Raw genomic sequence first — 17,897 nt, forward strand, 5'->3', positions numbered from 1 at the left:
GCTGACACCTCCCTGACTTGACGCTGATGACCACCTCAAATTAAGAGAGGGGCATCTCACCTGGCATCAAACCAATATTGTATTCATGCAGCAGTCACTTACAGATAGCCTCTTCCACCAGGGTATAGTTGTAGGCACAGTTCTAGGATTCAGACCGGCCCTTTACTGGCAAATCCTCTGACTGTAGGGCAGGGGCAGAAAGCAAACAACGATTGGGCCTTACAATCATGTAAGGTTATCTGAGGAGACCCACTGGGGCTCTGGGGGCACGTGGAGTGGGGGAGCATTGGGCATTGGGCCAGCTTCCCAAAGAAAGAGATGCTTAGAATGAGGCCATAGCAGGCGTGGAGGTGGCCAGTGACGTAGGGTGGGAGGGAAGTGAGTTCCAAGGCGGGGAGGGTGCAGGACATGAAGGAGCATGAGGCCAGGAAGAACCCAGAGAAGACCAATGTGGCCAGGGCCATTGCCCATGCACAGATGCCAGCTCGGGACAGTAGGGTCGGGACGTTGGCCTAAGAACCACTAGAGAGTTTTAACGATAGTCTTTTGAATTTGAGAAGGAGGAGGACGAGTTTTTGTTCCCTATTTACAGTAGGCATGGTCCCACAGACAATGTGAGTTGTCCTACTGGACATAGTAAAATAATGAAAACATCAGTCAGTCCAGAGGAAGTGGGAGTGAGCACAGAAGTCAGTCTGTGAGGCCGAGTACAGTGCAGGGTCTGCTGTGGCTGTGAGATGGCAGAGCATGTTGGGAGACAGTAGCGGGGTATTATCAGGACCCAGGGAGGTGAGAGAAGGGGGGAAGGTGGGGACCACTGGAGGAAGAGATGGTGCTTACCAAAAAGATGGAGGAGCAGTTGGAGAGGTGGTCAGGAACCAGAGAATGGAGAGTACCAGAGGCACGGGAAGAGAGCGTGTGGTGAAGGAAGAAGCTGTTAACCATGCTCCCGGCTACTGGGAAGCCAAGAAAGCTGAGGACAGAGAAGCACCCCTTGGAGCAAAGACAGGCTCAGTGGGCCGCGAGTTCAGGGCACAGGGCCACGCAAGGCTAAAGCTGGACAGGTGGGTCACCTGTGGCAAGGTGGGCCCCAGATGCCATGTGTGGATGTGCAGTCCCCTGGCAGGAAAGGGTGTGGCTGTGACCAGAACCTGGGTGCTGGTGCTCTGTCCTGGTGGTGACTGAGGCCACTCCACCTCCCCAACCCAGCAGGCATAGCTGGCTAAGGAGTGGCCCCTGAAAATGGTGTCAGCACCCGCACCCCCTGCCCCCTCCACAAAGAAAATGACCCACCTTCACGGATCAGGAGGTCAGGAGATTGAGACCATCCTGGCTAATGCAGTGAAACGCCATCTGTACTAAAAATGCAAAAAATTAGCCAGGTGTGGTGGTGGGCACCGGTAGTCCCAGCTGTTCGGGAGGCTGAGGAAGGAGAATGGCGTGAACCCGGGAGGCGGAGCTTGCAGTGAGTGGAAATCATGTCACTGCACTCCAGCCTAGGTAACAGAACGAGACTCTGTCTCATAAAAAAAAATAAGATAAAGAAAATGACCCAACCTCCACCACTGGGGCTGCACACCATGGACATCCGTGACCCCTCTATCCCAATGGATCTCTTTGGCTCATCAACCACTGAACCCATCCTAGCCCCTACATATCAGCCAGGCCAGATCGGGCACTCCCCACAAACACACCTTTGTTCTCCTGCTGTTCTGGACTCTCCTTCATCTCCATGAGAACCAGCTTCCCCGGGGCCTCCCTTTGTGCACCTCCAGAGCCCCTAGGACCCTGGAATTCCTGGTCTACACACATGTCAACCTGTTCTGTAATGACCTGTCCCCAGCTGACTCTTCCACTAGTTTTCCCGCTTCCCGGGGGTGGGGTGGGCATGTGTTGCTTGTTTCTAAACCATGGATGGCCCAGAGCCTGGCATGCTCTGGTGCCACCCCATCTGGCTGGTTCTCTGGGCCCCACCTGTCCTACCTCCTCTGCAACCACCCCCCACCCCCAGCAGACTCTCAGGCTACCGCCCAGTTGGGTGGGTTTCCCGGACTGTTTCCCTGGGGTCTGTGTGCCCCACCCCCACTTGAGCAAACCATCGCAGATCTGGGTTAGTTATAAATAGCCAGGCCCGAGACTCTTCTTTTAGCTGAAAAGAAGCAAAGTGAACGAGCAGAAAGGCACACCCGGCACGCGTTTTATTTTTAATCTTCTCCCTCTGTCTCAAAATGAACCCCGGTCCCTGTGCTAAGCATTTCTAGGAGCAGAAGTACAAGACAAATGCCTGAGAAACAAAACCCAAGGAGCTGAGGGCCCTGCCTGGCTTTGCCACCATCTGCTGTGTGACCTTGGGTATTCAAGTTGCCTCTCTGGGCCTCAGTTTCCTCACCAAGGAGAGGTGGGCAATGGAGGTGAACACCCTGAATGTTGACTTTTCTGACCTCAACTCTCTCTGTATCCCTCCCCCAACTTGTGCCCATCCTGACTCATGCAGCAGCTCCAGCAATGACACCTGTCCCAGGGATTTCCTGGGAAGCTCAGATAGGTGCAAATGAGGCTACAATCTAGCCGTGATTTGAAAATTAACAACTTCCTTACCCCCAGGTCTTTAGTCAGGTGTCCCCATCCCAGAACCTTGTCCTTCCATCTGCCAGCAAAATTAATAGAAGGTCAAATTGTCACCTCCCTGCCGTGAGCTGGAAGAGGGCCGTCCAGGTCACCGCTGAGTTGGATCTATAGCCAGGAGTGGGTAGGGAGACTGTGGGCAGAACCTGAGGGGAAGCAGAGCGGGAGCAGGAGGCCAGGTGTGTGGTCTGGGCAAAGCAGGGAGCTGCGCGGGAGAGAGGATCAGGCCTCCAGGAGGGGTGGCAGGGGCTCTGCACCAACGGGCTCTGCAGGGCTTGGGCTGTGCAGCATTTGTCTTGTATCCTACCCCTCAGCCCCCAGCAGGCCCTTGCTTGTAACTGGGGCTCCGTGTTGGTGGAATTCAGGAGACTCTTGCCACCCTAGGCCCAGATGTTCTGGGCACACAGGGACAGACCCTTATATGGATGAAGAAATCCACAGCACGTGGAACACATTTTCATCCACAATCCCCTGCCAGGTAGGCCCATTTCAGTGATAAGGAAACTAGGCTCAGAGAGGTTGAGTAACTCATCCAAGGTCAGACAGCTTGGAAGCGATGTGTTTAGAATGAGACCTAGGCCTTTTTTTTTTTTTTTTTTTTGAAATCTGTGCACATTAAATTAAAAAGTCCATTATTGCGGCACTATTCACAATAGCAAAGACTTGGAATCAACCCAAATGTCCATCAGTGACAGACTGGATTAAGAAAATGTGGCACATATACACCATGGAATACTATGCAGCTATAAAAAAGGATGAGTTTGTGTCCTTTGTAGGGACATGGATGCAGCTGGAAACCATCATTCTTAGCAAACTATCACAAGAACAGAAAACCAAACACCGCATGTTCTCACTCATAGGTGGGAACTGAACAATGAGATCACTTGGACTCGGGAAGGGGAACATCACACACTGGGGCCTATCATGGTGGGGGGAGGGGGGAGGGATTGCATTGGGAGTTATACCTGATGTAAATGATGAGTTGATGGGTGCTGACGAGTTGATGGGTGCAGCACAGCAACATGGCACAAGCATACATATGTAACAAACCTGCACGTTATGCACATGTACCCTAGAACTTAAAGTATAATAATAATAAAAAATAAATTAAAATAAATAAATAAAAAATAAAAAAGCCCAACACACTAGAAGCAACAGGAACCCACTTTTCCTGGGTGGTCAGAGCCCTGAGAACAAACGGCAGAGCTAGCTGCTCCATCTTATACCCCAGTGAGATGGTAGCCAGGGGCACTGGGAGCCACCCGACACCACCCCAGGGGACCTGGAGGATGGGGCACGGGGAGCCCCTGGACATTATGAGACATGGGGGGACAGTATGAGTCACTCGGCACCCTGCTCCACCTCTCTACCCCATCATCCTGGGCACCTGCAGTTTGATATCCTCAGGGAGCAGGGGAAGAAGGCTGGGGTGATGTCTTCAAAGAGAAAATCCCTGGTACTAATTGGCACTTGGAGGCCTTTAGGCTAATCAACCTGTTTCTTTCTCTCTCTAGAGTAAATTAGACAGTTTAGCTGGGGAGGGCGGAAGAAAGAGGTGTCTGCTGGTGGCCACCTCCCTGGGGGCTGTAGATGGCTTTGCAGTGGGCAGTGGGCAGTGGGCTGCAGGGCAATGGTGAGGGCAGCCGCATGCCATAGGGAAGGGCACTCTGCACATTCCCTGTGCATCTCATCTCAGTGACTCAGGAGGGCTGTTCTGCCCACCGTCCTGGGCTCCTCAGGATGCCACTCGTGCCCAAGTTCTGGGTTCTCTAGGCAGCCACTTGCTGACATTCCTTAGGAGGGAAGGGAGCTGGGAGGAGCCAGGTGGGGCCTGTTTATGGGGGAGTCTTGCCTCATTGTGCTTCTCCCATTAGCTGCACCCCAGCGGTGCCATGTGGAGCCCCCCTTCCCACAGAGTCCGAGGTCCCTTGAAGACCAGAGCCCATGGCTTCCCATCACCTTTAGTTGGGGCACAGCTCTTTTTGGTGTGCAAGACACTGGCCTGTACTCTAGGTCTTCTGTCTCAGAGTCAAACCCAAGCTCTTCTCAAGGACTGGTCAGACCAGTGTGGGGTCTCCAGCAGCTTTGAAATATTTTGGTGAATGGGAAGTGGGGGCTTGACTGGCTCCCCGACTCTGGGGCAGGGGGAGGGAAGAGTGGAGGTCTCCTAGTGTGCCTGGGCCCCACAGGAGTGAGCTGTAGGCTCTCTGAGGGGTGGCTACTGCCTCTCCGGCTGACGTGCGCCTGCTATGGTGGATGCCCCCTGAGACACTGGTGACCAAAGGCTGGTCCTTCCCGGGTCCTCTGAGCCTCTGCCCTCAGCCTGACATGGCTGTCGCTGCAGCCGCCTGCTGGCCGCTCAGGCCCCTGGCCAGGGAGGACGTGTGTGGGGGGGGTGGCACTTGCAAGTCCTCTTGTCAAACCCACCCACTGGCTCTGCAAGACCCTCCTTGAGCCCTGCAGGCCAACTGGCATGGGTGGGTGGGTGGCCGGCCCGCCCTCAGCGCCCTTTCCTGCCTTGTAGGGGCCCAAGAGATCATCAGCAAGGGTCTGATTTCCCCGCTGGTGTGGAAGCTGCAGGTGGAGCGGGAGGAGGAGTTCCAGGAGCTCATCCTGGACACACTGGTCCTCTGCCTGCGGGAGGATGCCACTGAGGCCCTGGGCAGCAACGTGGTGCTTGTCCTGAAGCAGAAGCTCCTCAGTGTCAACGAGAACATCCGCAGCAAGGCCGCTCATGCGCTCCTTAATGTCAGGTGAGTCCTGGCCTAGGCTGGGTTTCTGCCAAGGCTGGGAGAAGGCACCCGAGCTGGGCTGGTCCAGAGCTCAAGGGCGGCCACCCTGGGCCTGCTTCCCCTTGCCTGCTTGTGCCTAGGGGCAGGAGGAAGCTGGGACGGAGGATGACCTTCTCCCCTAGGGTGACCACCATCCCTTTGGCCTGGGAGTGTCCTGTATCCCAGAAAACCCCTCAGGCTGGACAAAGCCAGACGACTGGCACCCCCTCCCCATGAGGAAGGCCAGCACAGGAGATGCACTGGTGATGATCATGACACCCAGCTGTCACTGAGTGCCTCCTGTGTGCCAGGCGTTGTCTACAAACCTCACATTTAGAAAACCCTCCAGGGAGGCAATGTCTGCCTTCACAGGTGAGAAATGGAGGCAGTGTCTTGTCTCTCACCCCAGGCCACACAGGATCACAGTCTACATCCTGGCCTGGAAACTGAGGGAGCACAAAGCCTCAAAGTTGCAGGGGGCAGGGTGCGGGGTGTGTTCTCACATTGGGCCCCTCTTCACAAGGATGGGCTGGTCACCGACCCCCAGAGTCCCTGCCTTAGCTGTGGCTACGTCTCTTTAGTGGAGGCCCTCTTGCCTTCCCTGAGTCCTGGCTTCTCTTCTGAGAGTCTCACTAGAGGCCCAGGCCAGTATTTCTGCAAGTGGGGCTCCTGACCCAGGCCCCCGGGAGGTTTGTGAAAAAGCAGATTCCTGGACCCTGTCCCAGCCCCGTCATTCTTAGGTCTGCTCAGAGGTCCCCTTTCTGTGTGACCACGAGAGTGGCTTGCCAGGAGAGAGCTCTCTCTCTGAAACTGTAACCTCCCCGCTGTCCCCCGTCCTCCCATGTCCACTGTGAACACCATCCTTGCCGTTACTTTGTGTGTCATCCCCGAGGGGAGCTCCTGAGGACAGGGCTTTCCTCTGTTTCCTGCCCTAAACCCAGGGTTTGCAGCGGTGGAGCTTTGGCCCCCAGTTGAGAATTATCTGGCCCTAAAGAACGCTGAGCTGGAGAAACCCAGCTTTTGTCTCAGTGTCTCGCTGTGTGAACGAATCGGGGAATCCCTGCATGTGGGGCCCAGGACTCTGCATCTTTGATCACGGGCCTCGGGGTTGAGTCCCACTGTCCTGAAAGCTCCACAGGCTCCCAAGGTCACAGCTAGTGGCTGGCCAACCCCATTTCTCCGTCTGTTTCCCAGGGAACACCTGTGTCTTTGAGGTCATTAAGAGCTCTACAAAAATGAGGGTTCTTTGGTGGCTACGTTTGGGAAAGGTTGATTAAGTGACACAGGGGTCTTTGCACTGTGACATTCCTGTGGGGCTTGTGAACAGTGTTTCCTGGCCCAGGGAACCCTTGCTTTTTAGGGGACAGAATTGACCCTCTCACAGGAAACTTTTAGGGAGTCATCATCCTCATTTCCACAACTTCATTCAGTGCCAGAGTAAGTGGCCTAAAGGTCACCTGGTCTGAGTCCTTAGCTGCAGTTGCCCAGTGCCTGGCAGCCACTGCTGTTGGGGGCAGCTTGACCCATCACTGGCAGCTCTGGCTCCTAGGCAAAGTCAAAACGGGTCTCCCTGTGGTTGACACCCCTGGGTCCTGCTCTTTCCCATTTTGGGGCCACGGAGAATGTGCCCTGTTTCTTTTCTGTGTGCTGGCTCAGAATGAGGCCCTGTCACTCCCTGGTCTTCACTCACAGTGGGCCGCATTCACACCAATTCTCCGCTGCAGCCCAGCATCCCCGCCTTGACCAGTCCTGGATCATGGGGACCAGTCCTTGGACTACCTGGGGTAGTCCCAACACAATTCTTTCTTTTGTGTTTCCCTGGAGCTCCTGGGCCTTGCCCCTCTTCTCCCTTCCAAGCAGAGCCCCTCTCTGTTCCCTCTCTGCCCCAGCATATCTCGAGAGGGCAAGAAACAGGTGTGTAAGTTTGACGTCATCCCCATCCTGGTGCATCTACTGAAAGACCCGGTGGAGCATGTGAAGTCTAATGCCGCCGGGGCCCTGATGTTCGCCACAGTGATCACTGAAGGTGAGGCGGTCGGGGGTGCCACAGGGAGGGAGACCCCAGCAGGCTAGCAGCCATGATGAGCTTTCTGTGCTCAGGGGCTGGGTGTTGTTCCCCAAACCCCACACTTTGCAAAAAAAAAAAAAAAAACCCTCCCCTTGGTCTATCACTGATGTCCTTTCAAGGTTGGGTCTGAGGCTCAGCCCTCCCTCTTCTCCTCAGCACAGTGGCCTCTCACCGGTCACTCACATTAGGACCTCTGTGTCTTCGCACCAGTCTGTTCCCTGGGCCTGGAATTCCCACCTCCCACCCAGGCCCCTCGTGAGCTGTGATCCAGGAGTTGATTAGTTTACCATCCATGATTCTGTTATCCTGAGGTCTAAGCAAATCCTGGAGCCCTGGACTCTATGGTGTTTATTCATCATAATTACTTTTTTAAACTGGGGCAGGGGGCAAATTCAGAATTGGGACTCCCAACCAGTCAGGCTTCCCCTCTAAGTCACCCAACCCTGGGCGAATGGAAGAACGCTGGGCTGTTTCCACACCTGGCAGACTGGGGCATGGCACTCCCAGGTCCCCTGAAAGCGTTTGACTTTCCCTCTGACCCCTACGCACCCACCAGCCTGGGGCCCTGTGCTTCCTTTGAATTCCACAGAGGGCCATCTGGGCTTGGAATTGCAATCAGCCTCCCAAAGACAGGTCCTCCCAGGCCCTCCACACCTGACCCTAATGCTGCTTGAGGTATGCAGATGGGAGAGGTTGGGTCCTTCTTGGAGTCCACAGCCCCTCCTTTTACTGGTATAGTCAGGATGCTGACTGCATGGTGGCAGGGGCTCCCCCTGCGTGTTTATCTTGGGACAGCCTCAGCCCAGTGTCCGTCTCGGTCCAGGCTTCCTGCAGGAGTGCTTGGAGGGCCACGGGGCTTGACACACAAGAGGCTGGGACCCAGGGAGATGAGGCCACTTATTCCCAAGCTGGCACTCCAGCTGAGGGTCTTGAAGCCCCTGCCACGTGCCAGGCCCTGGGAGGCAGTGATGAGGGATGTGAAGGAGAAGCCCAGCATGGGTGGGGCACACACAGGTGCCAAGCCTCCTCTGGGAAGGGCTTGGAATCAACCCCAAGGACAATGGGAGTTGGCAGAGCCCAGGCTGAAAGGTTCCACCAGCAAAGGGGAGAGTCTGCTGGGAACTGCAGGAGTGTAGGGCCGGCAAGGACAGCAGGAAGGGGCAGCGAAGGGTTGAGGAGGGCATCTCCCGGGAACCGTGTGTGTTTTGTGCAGAGTAGGTGCTCAAGAAATATCGGCAACATAAATGAACTATTGAGTTACTTTTTTTTTTTTTTTTTTTTTTTTAAACGGAGTCTTGCTCTGTCGCCCAGGCTAGAGTGCAGTGGCACGGTCTCAGCTCACTGTAAGCTCCGCCTCCCAGGTTCACGCCATTCTCCTGCCTCAGCCTCCCAGTAGCTGGGACTACAGGTGCCCACCACCACACCCGGCTAATTTTTTTGCAATTTTAGTAGAGACGGGGTTTCACCGTGTTAGCCAGGATGGTCTCGATATCCTGACCTCGTGATCTGCCCGCCTCAGCAAAGTGTTGGGATTACAGGCGTGAGCCACCGCGCCCGGCTGGGTTTGCTTTTTTTAAGAGCCAGGGTCTCAGTGTGTCACCCAGGTTGGAGTACAATGTCACAATCACTGCAGCCTCAAACTCCCAGGCTCTAGTGATCCTCCCACCTCAGTCTCCTGAGTAGCTGGGACTATAGGCACCTGTCACCACATCTGGCTAATTTTTAAATTTTTGTAGAGATGGAATCTCATTATGTTGCCCAGGCTGCTCTTGAACTCCTGGGCAGGATACAACTCCTGGGCTGAGATTAGCCGGTTGAGGCCGGAAAGGCAAGAGATGAAGGGGCCAGGCCCAGGCTGGACTCAGCCAAGGCGCAAGAGCCCTGAGGGTGAGGGCATGTTGGTGGGGCGTAAACCAGGCATAAACCCCTTGAGACTGCACAAGGAGGAGGGTCAGGAGAGGGCTAGGGTGAGGGGGTGAGAAGAGGGCCCCTTGGGCTGTTAGGAACGCCCTGTGTTGGTGGCCTACAGGGAAGTATGCGGCCCTGGAGGCACAAGCCATCAGCCCGCTCCTGGAGCTGCTGCACTCCCCCATGACCGTAGCGCGCCTGAACGCCACCAAGGCCCTTACCATGCTGGCAGAGGCCCCCGAGGGCCGCAAGGTCCTGCAGGTGCACGTGCCCACTTTCCGTGCCATGGAGGTGGAGTCTCACGAAAAGCCTCAAGTGGCTGAAGCCTTACAGCGGGCAGCCCGGATTGCCGTCAGTGTCATCGAGTTCAAACCCTGAGCCCCTCATCCACCTCTGTGTGTGAATAAATGCACTCAATCTCTTTATCTTGGGTCCGAATGGCACTTTCTGTTCCTGGAGCACAGTCACATCTTCTCTCGGTCTCTTGCCAGGCCCAGAAGCACCAGGTCCTGGGTGGCACAGGCTGAACCCAGTGTGGGGGATGAGTGGGAGGTGACCTTGGAGTTGTACTCTCTCCTGGGGCCAAGAGTCCCCCTCAGAAGGTAGAGAGTGGGGCTGAGCCCTCCAGGGACAAGGCTGGGGGCAGGGACTTGGGCTGGGGGAAGGAAGGAACCCAGATGGGCCAGGCACCACCCAGGTTTCAGAAGACTGAGTGACTGACCCCTGGCGTGTGGCTGGGTGTGGCTCTGCTCTGCCAGGTCTGCCCCTTCCCCACCCTGGGTGATGGGATGGAAGGTGATAGGTGAAACCCAATGCAGGTTCTTCGTGGAGAGGCCTCCTCCAGGGACGAGTGCTCAGGACAGGGGTCAGTTCTGGTTTCCTCATTAAGATCTTACCCTAAACAGCCGCATTCTTCTCCAAAGCAAGGAAGTCACCCAAGCGTGCCCCCAGGTTGGCCTGAAGCCCATCCCACCCTCCCTTCTCTTTCCCTTGGGTGTATGTGGCCCCCAGGGCAGCCCTCTTCTGCCTGTGCCTTCATCTGGGCTCCTTCCCTGCAGTGAAGGTGACAAGGAGGCTGGGAGCTTAGGCAAGGAGAGAGAGGTGGGCTGAGAGGTGGAGGAGGGGAGAAGCCAAGCTGCAGGGGGCTCTGGGGCATGGGGCTGAGGTTGGGGAATGACCAGGAGAGCTCCTTAATCTCCCTCTACTCATCTCTGCATGGTCTGGCGAGGCAATGGTTCTCCTCGTTTTGGGGGAGAAGCAGCTTGTCCTGGCCTCTATTGGAGGAGCTGTCAGAGCAGAACTCAGCTTCAGGGCTGGGCCCTTTCGTCTGGGGCTGAGCTGGAGCCTTACTCTTCCCCAGGAGCTTTCTGAAGCTCTCTGTCTCAAAGAAGGTTTCCTTCATTCACATCACCCCTTGGCAGTCATATTTCCTGTGGGGTGCCCACTCCTCCCAAAATAAACCTTTCAGCAAAACCAGAATCTCAAAGGGAGCCCCTTCTTAGTCCTTTCAATGAGCCCTAGGGGTCCTCACTTTCCCAGAAGAAACACAGGGAAGTTATTGTCTCTGGAATCATAGGATGAATCCAAGTAGGGCCTCTTGTTGTGGAAGGGATAGGCAGCTGGGCCCAGCTGGGGTTTCAGGCTCATTCCCATTCTCAAAAAAGGCACCTCTAAGAGGGCTGGGTGCAGTGGCTCATTCATGTAATTCCAGCACTTCGGGAGGCTGAGGTGGGCAGATCACTCAAGGCCAGGAGTTCAAGACCAGCCTGGCCAACATAACAAAACCCCCTCTCTACTAAAAATACAAAAATTAGCTGGACGTGATGGCGCACGCCTGTATTCCCAGCTACTTGGGTGACCGATGCATGAGAATCACTTGAGCCTAGGAGGCAGAGGCTGCAGTGAGCTGAGATCATGCCACTGCACTCAAGCCTGGGTGACAGAGTGAGACTCTCTCAAAATAAAGCTTTAAAAAAGGCCCCCTAAGAGGAAATCTGTTCTCCTTCAGGAAACATTTCCTCATGTCCATTTCCTCATGTTCCAGTCCTGCCTTAACACAGCAGGCTGGCTCTATCCCTACCACAGGCTCTGGCCAAGATTACCAAACTCCCTGCTGCAAGACCCTGTGCTCTTGGTATCCTCTGTAGAACTGTCTTTGTTTATATGGCTGGTCGTGCTGATGCTTCTCATGCCTCTGTTCTAGGCCCTATCTTCTCCCACTTTCCCTGTGCAATCTCATCTGCCTGGCTTTGGGCCTTCTCTAACAGGTTCCCTTCTGAGCTGAGCCTGGTCTCTCTCCCCTGTCTCCCCCAAATCTGGGTATACAGCCCCACCCTCTCTCCTGAGTTCTGAATTCTTATGTCCAACTTAACATCTACCCTTAAATGTCTCCAGGCAAGAATTAGTACCAATCTTTCACAAACTGTTCCAAAAAACAGAAGAGGAAGAAATACCTCCCAACTCATTCTATGAGTGTAATATTACCCTGATACCAAAACCAAAGATATCAGCTGGGCACAGTGGCTCATGCCTGTCATCCCAACATCTCCACAAAAAATACAAAAATTAGTCTGGGGTGGTGGTGCGTGCCTGTAGTCCCACCTACTTGGGAGGCTGAGGCAGGAGAATCACCTGAGCATGGGAGATCAAGGCTGCAGTGACCCGAGATCACACCATTGCACTCCAGCCAAACAAACAAAAACCACTCAAAGATATTACAAGAAAACTGCAGACCAATATTTGTTATGATTATAGAAACAAAAACACAACAAAATATTAGCAAACCAAATTCAGCAACATATGAAAAGCATTATACAGCATGACCAACTGGGATTTACCCCAGGAATGCAAGGTTGGTTTAGCATATGAAAATCAGTCAACGTAGTATAACATAGAATAAAGGACAAAAGTCACATAATCATCTTTTTTTTTTTTTTTTTTTTTGAGATGGAGTCTTGCTCTGTAGCCCGGGCTGGAGTGCAGTGGCCGGATCTCAGCTCGCTCCGCCTCCCGGGTTTACGCCATTCTCCTGCCTCAGCCTCCCGAGTAGCTGGGACTACAGGCGCCCGCCACCTCGCCCGGCTAGTTTTTTGTATTTTTAGTAGAGACGGGGTTTCACAGTGTTAGCCAGGATGGTCTCGATCTCCTGACCTCGTGATCCGCCCATCTCGGCCTCCCAAAGTGCTGGGATTACAGGCTTGAGCCACCGCGCCCGGCCCACATAATCATCTTAATAGAACATTCCACAAAGTTCAACACCCATTCGTGATGAAAAACAAACTCTCACCAAACTAGGAAAAGAGGGTAGTTTCCTCAACATGATAAAGAATATCTGCAAAAACTCAGCTGACGTTGTATTAACCTGATTGCTTTCCCCTGATATCAGAAACAAGACATCTCTATTCAGCATTGTACTGGAGGTTCTAGTTAGGCAGTTAGGCAAGAAAAAGAAAGAGCATACAGACTGCAAGTAAATAAGGGTAAACTCTCTATTCACAGATTACATGATTTTGTATAAAAAGCCTCCCAAGGAAGTACACTTAAAAATGATTAGAACTGGCCGGGCGCGGTGGCTCAAGCCTGTAATCCCAGCACTTTGGGAGGCCGAGACGGGTGGATCACGAGGTCAGGAGATCGAGACCATCCTGGCTAACCCTGTGAAACCCCGTCTCTACTAAAAAATACAAAAAACTAGCCGGGCGAGATGGCGGGCGCCTGTAATCCCAGTTACTTGGGAGGCTGAGGCAGGAGAATGGCGTAAACCCCGGAGGCGGAGCTTGCAGTGAGCTGAGATCCGGCCACTGCACTCCAGCCTGGGCGACAGAGTGAGACTCCGTCTCAAAAAAAAAAAAAAAAAAAAAAAAAAGATTAGAACTAATGAATAAGTTCAACAGGCTTTCAGGATACAAGATCAATATACAAAAATTAATTGTGTTTCCAAATACTAGCAATGAACCATCCAAAAACAAAATTGAGAAAACAGTTTCATTTACAATAACATCAAAAAGAATAAAATACTCAGAAATAAATTTAGCAAAAGAATGCAAGATTTGTACACTGAAAACAAAATAGTGTTGAAAGATGTTAAAGACTTAAATATATGGAAAGACATCCCATGTTCATGGATTAGAAGGCTTAATATTATCAAGATGGCAATAAACATCTTCATGCAGCTCAAACTCTACATGTCAGAAATGAGTTCATCTTTTCCCCATACCTGCAGTTACTCCAGTGCAGCCTGTCTCTGGAATTGGTGCCCCCTTCATTCACCTGCTCCAGCCAGAGTCACCCCTGGCCTGTCCCTCCAAAGGTCTCCACCTCTGTACCTCTCTGCCACCAACTTGCCTGCTTTGCTCTAGCAGTGTCCTGGTGGGTGTTCCTGTCTCACTTTTATCTTCCCAGCAGCAGGAAGCAAATCTGATCCTATCACTTCCTTGCCTATCCTTCCAGGGACGTAGGGCCGCAAAGCATACAAGGTCTGCTGGTCAGGCTTCCGACTCTCTCCCTCTCACTGTTCTCCATGTACATGCCATATCTCGGCATCCTCAAACACGCCTTGTACTCTTGCCACATGTCTTCCCACACATGTCCCTTCTGTTATCCAGCCAACTGATTCCCCCTTTCCCCGACTTTGAGGCTAGATGGAGGTTTCTGCTGGGTGCTCTTGCAGTGCACACACTGCACCCTGTGAAATGTGGCTAATTCTTGTCCCTCCACAAGGGTGGTTCTGTGGCTTGAATATGATAATGCACCTACCCTGTACCTGAAAACAGCAGGGCACATGAAATGATGGCTATTGCTGTGATTGCTTGTTTTCTACCATACTCCATATACTCCGGAGAGAAGTTCCCACGTGCTTTGTTCATGGTTATTTTCTTCGAGCTCGACATGGTGGCTGGCACATATTAGGCACTCAAAAGTGTCAGCTGAAGGATTAAAGAAAGGATGAGGGCTGGTCATGTGAATATATCTTCAGAGCGTGATTCCATGATGAAATAATTTCTTTTTTTTTTTTTTTTTTTTGAGACGGAGTCTCGCTCTGTCACCCAGGCTGGAGTGCAGTGGCCAGATCTCAGCTCACTGCAAGCTCCGCCTCCCGGGTTCCCGCCATTCTCCTGCCTCAGCCTCCCGAGTAGCTGGGACCACAGGCGCCGCCACCTCGCCTGGCTAATTTTTTGTGTTTTTAGTAGAGACGGGGTTTCGCCGTGTTAGCCAGGATGGTCTCGATCTCCTGACCTAGTGATCCGCCCGTCTCGGCCTCCCAAAGTGCTGGGATTACAGGCTTGAGCCACCGCGCCCGGCCTATGATGAAATAATTTCAAGGTACCTGGAACTTTTCCTAAAGACACAAATTATTTTGGACTGGTAATAAGAAAAGTGAAGGAAAGGTTTAGGGAACCCCTATGGAAACATGGCTCAGGAGTGTCCTCTGATAGCTCAAGTGGATCTAACCTATGGGGCCAGATTCCAATAATGTCCCGATGCCAGGCAGGCTGTGAGTGTGACTGGGGAGAACTGGCCTGGAGGAAGTTTCCTCTTAATCTGCTCTCAAGCAATGCAGCACAACAGAAGCTAAACAGAGTTGAGTGGTAGGTAGGCCTGTTCTGTTAAAGCAGAGCCTACCTCAGTCCCACCAAAGTTCAGGCAGGGGCCAAAGCTTCCATCCCTGGCACCTGTTGCCCCATGGCCTGTGTGGTCATCAGTGCTGGAGAGCACCTATAGGTGAGATTCCCTTGCAGGGGTGGGGTGGGGCTTCCACAACTCAGCATCTTGGCCAGCAGGGCCATACCTTGGAAAATAAGGAGAGAACCAATGGAAGTTGGGTACACGAAAGAATTGGTGACAGTGAAGTAAACACAAGCAAAAATTCCAAATATATATAGAGATGAAAAGCCAAAATTAAATTTAAAGTGAAAGTGTTTATGCAGTGGAGCCATTTGGAGAAAATGACTCATTTTGTCAAGGAACAGATGTTCTCATTTGCATACTTTCTGTAATGGCGAATGGACTTTGCTCTGTCCTGCCACACGGCATGTGTGCACTGCTGCTGGTAGCCCTTGATGCATGACACCAAGGGAACATTTTTATTAATGTAATCCTTGGCCCCAGGTCCATGGGTCTCCCAGTAGGAAACACTTTGTCCCTGTTCATGATGAGCCTGGAGAAGCAGCAGCTCTGCCTCCTCCTGGACAGCCCCAGCCCAGCTGCTTCAGGCAAAGTAGATAAGGCCAAGGACCTAGAGCATGATCACGATGATCCCACTGATGCTCATGACTCTCCTCCAGTAGGGATTCTCTGACATGTTGCCCCACTCTGTACCTTCCATCTTCTTAGCAACCTCTACTTTCTCAATTGCCTCTCCCAGAGCCAGCACCTCTGCACCTTGCAACATGTCACCATGCTCCACCTCCTCAGTTGCCTTTGCTGGGGCCACTTTGGGACCCTCCTGTCTCCAGCCCACAGAACATGTCCCAGATCATCCAGGTGCAGCTCTTGGTCTCCTTGCCTACATCTAGAACAGAGGGAATAGGCAAAGGTCAGGATGCAGGCAGGCCATGGCACAGGAGGGAAGCCTGTGTAGGGACTAACATCTCAGCCTCCACAAGTCCAGTGTGAAGACCCATGGGCTTACTCCTAATATGAAAGAACTGACCTCAGCATGCCCAGATCCCCCTAACTGTCTGGTGGAGGTGGTGTTACAAGAACATTACCCTCCCTGCAGTGCTGCAGTAATTGCTCACCCTTCTCCGTCCCTATAGGTCTACAGCAGATGGTCACTGATCCTCGGAACATTTCCCCTCTATGCTCCAATCACTGCTCTTTGGAGGACAGAGGAAGCCCTTTGAGTCCTGGAAATAGGCACCATTCTCTTTGGCAACCTCTTGGGGAGTGTCTTCTCAAGGCAACTCCCAGTTTCACTGCACTTGGTCCACAGTAAGGCTGTCCTGGGGCCCTCGAAGGCACATTTTTGGTGCTGTTGAGGATAAGGGCCTAGAAATCACAGGAAGGTTGCCATTTACTTCTCTAGGCCAAACTAGGGGAAACACCTATCTGAGGGGCTTGAACATCACCCAGATGTCCATGCAGCATGTGCTGGCCTGTCCCCTGGGGCCTGCTTACCTGGCTTAGCACCATGGTCAGCTCCTGGGAGGCTGCTGGGCAGTTCCCATCTCTGCAGCAGAGGCTGAGGAGGAAGCAGAAATGAGGGAACTCATCAGACAGGGACAGAGGAGCCTCTGTTACAAGGGGAGGGGCAGGAACACAGATAGCCTATTTTGGGACTGAGAAGTCCTGAGCACCACACCCTTGCCTCTATTCTCAAATGCCCATTAATTATACTATTATCAGCTTCTGTGACCTAAGAGATGTGGGAGCCAGTCTGGAAAAAGCGGCTGGTCATTCAACCCCATAGCCCAAAGGCACAAATGCCATCCCACACAGCAGTTAAATCAAGTTTAGCCTAAAGTTGCCTCCTTACATATTTTAATGTTGTCCTAAAAGTTTCTCTGTACATAATGAACTATAACCTAAATGGAGGTGTAAACACACTATAACCTACTCTTGTGCCAATCACTGATTTTTGGCCAGTTAAAGGGGCCAGTTGTTCAAACCATGTTCAAATAAGGCAAATGCTAGGCTGTACACAATCTGGCCATTTCTTTACCCCACTTTTGTTTTCTGTATGTCACTTTCCTTTTCTGTCCATAATCTTCTTCCACTATGTGGTTGTACTGGAGTCTCCCTGAGCCTATTCTGGCTCAGAAGGCTGCCCGATTCATGAATTGTTCTTTGCTCAATTAAACTCTGTTAAATTTAATTTGTTTTTTAATTCATTTTTAATTTTTTTATTTCCATAGGTCATTGGGGGAGCAGGTGGTGTTTGGTTATATGAGTAAGTTCTTTAGCAGTGATTTGTGAGATTTTGGTGCACCCATCACCTGAGCAGTATACACTGCATTCAATTTGTAGTCTTCTTTCCCTCATTCCCTTCCCTACCTTTCCCACAGAGTCCCCAAAGTCCATTGTGTCATTCTTATGCCTTTGTATCCTCATAGTTTAGCTCCCACTTATGAGTGAGAACATACAATTTTGGTTTTCCATTCCTGAGTTACTTCACTTAGAATAACAGTCTCCATTCTCATCCACGTTGCTTCGACTGCCATTAATTTTTCCTTTTTATGGCTGAGTAGTATTGCATCGTATGTATATGCCACAGTTTCTTTATCTACTCATTGATTGATGGGCATTTGGGTTGGTTCCACATTTTTGCAGTTGCGAATTCTGCTGCATAAACATGCATGTGGAAGTATCTTTTTTGTATAATAGCTGATTTTTCTCTGGGTACATATCCAGTAGTGGAATAGCTGGATCAAGTGGTAGTTCTACTTTTAGTTGTTTAAGGAATCTCCACACTGTTTTCCATAGTGGCTGTACTAGTTTACATTCCCACCAGCAGTGTAGAAGTGTTCCCTGTTCACTGCATCCACACCAACATCTATTATTTTTTTATTTTTTTTATTACGGCC

At 52.1% G+C, this 17,897-nt stretch overlaps 1 protein-coding gene across 1 annotated transcript in view; it reads left to right on the forward strand.

Annotated features, from left to right (window-relative positions):
- The window catches only part of RSPH14 (radial spoke head 14 homolog), an 82,462-nt gene extending 72,665 nt beyond the window's left edge, over positions 1 to 9,797 (forward strand). Inside the window, exons 5-7 of the mRNA XM_015149822.3 lie at positions 5,150 to 5,378; positions 7,286 to 7,422; positions 9,494 to 9,797. Coding sequence (XP_015005308.2) covers positions 5,150 to 5,378; positions 7,286 to 7,422; positions 9,494 to 9,750 — 623 coding nt within the window. The 3' untranslated portion in view covers positions 9,751 to 9,797. The remainder of the gene's footprint in view (positions 1 to 5,149; positions 5,379 to 7,285; positions 7,423 to 9,493) is intronic.
- The last annotated feature ends 8,100 nt before the right edge of the window (positions 9,798 to 17,897 follow it).

Source organism: Macaca mulatta, chromosome 10, assembly GCF_049350105.2.
Source record: "Macaca mulatta isolate MMU2019108-1 chromosome 10, T2T-MMU8v2.0, whole genome shotgun sequence".
NCBI classification, from domain to species: domain Eukaryota; kingdom Metazoa; phylum Chordata; class Mammalia; order Primates; family Cercopithecidae; genus Macaca; species Macaca mulatta.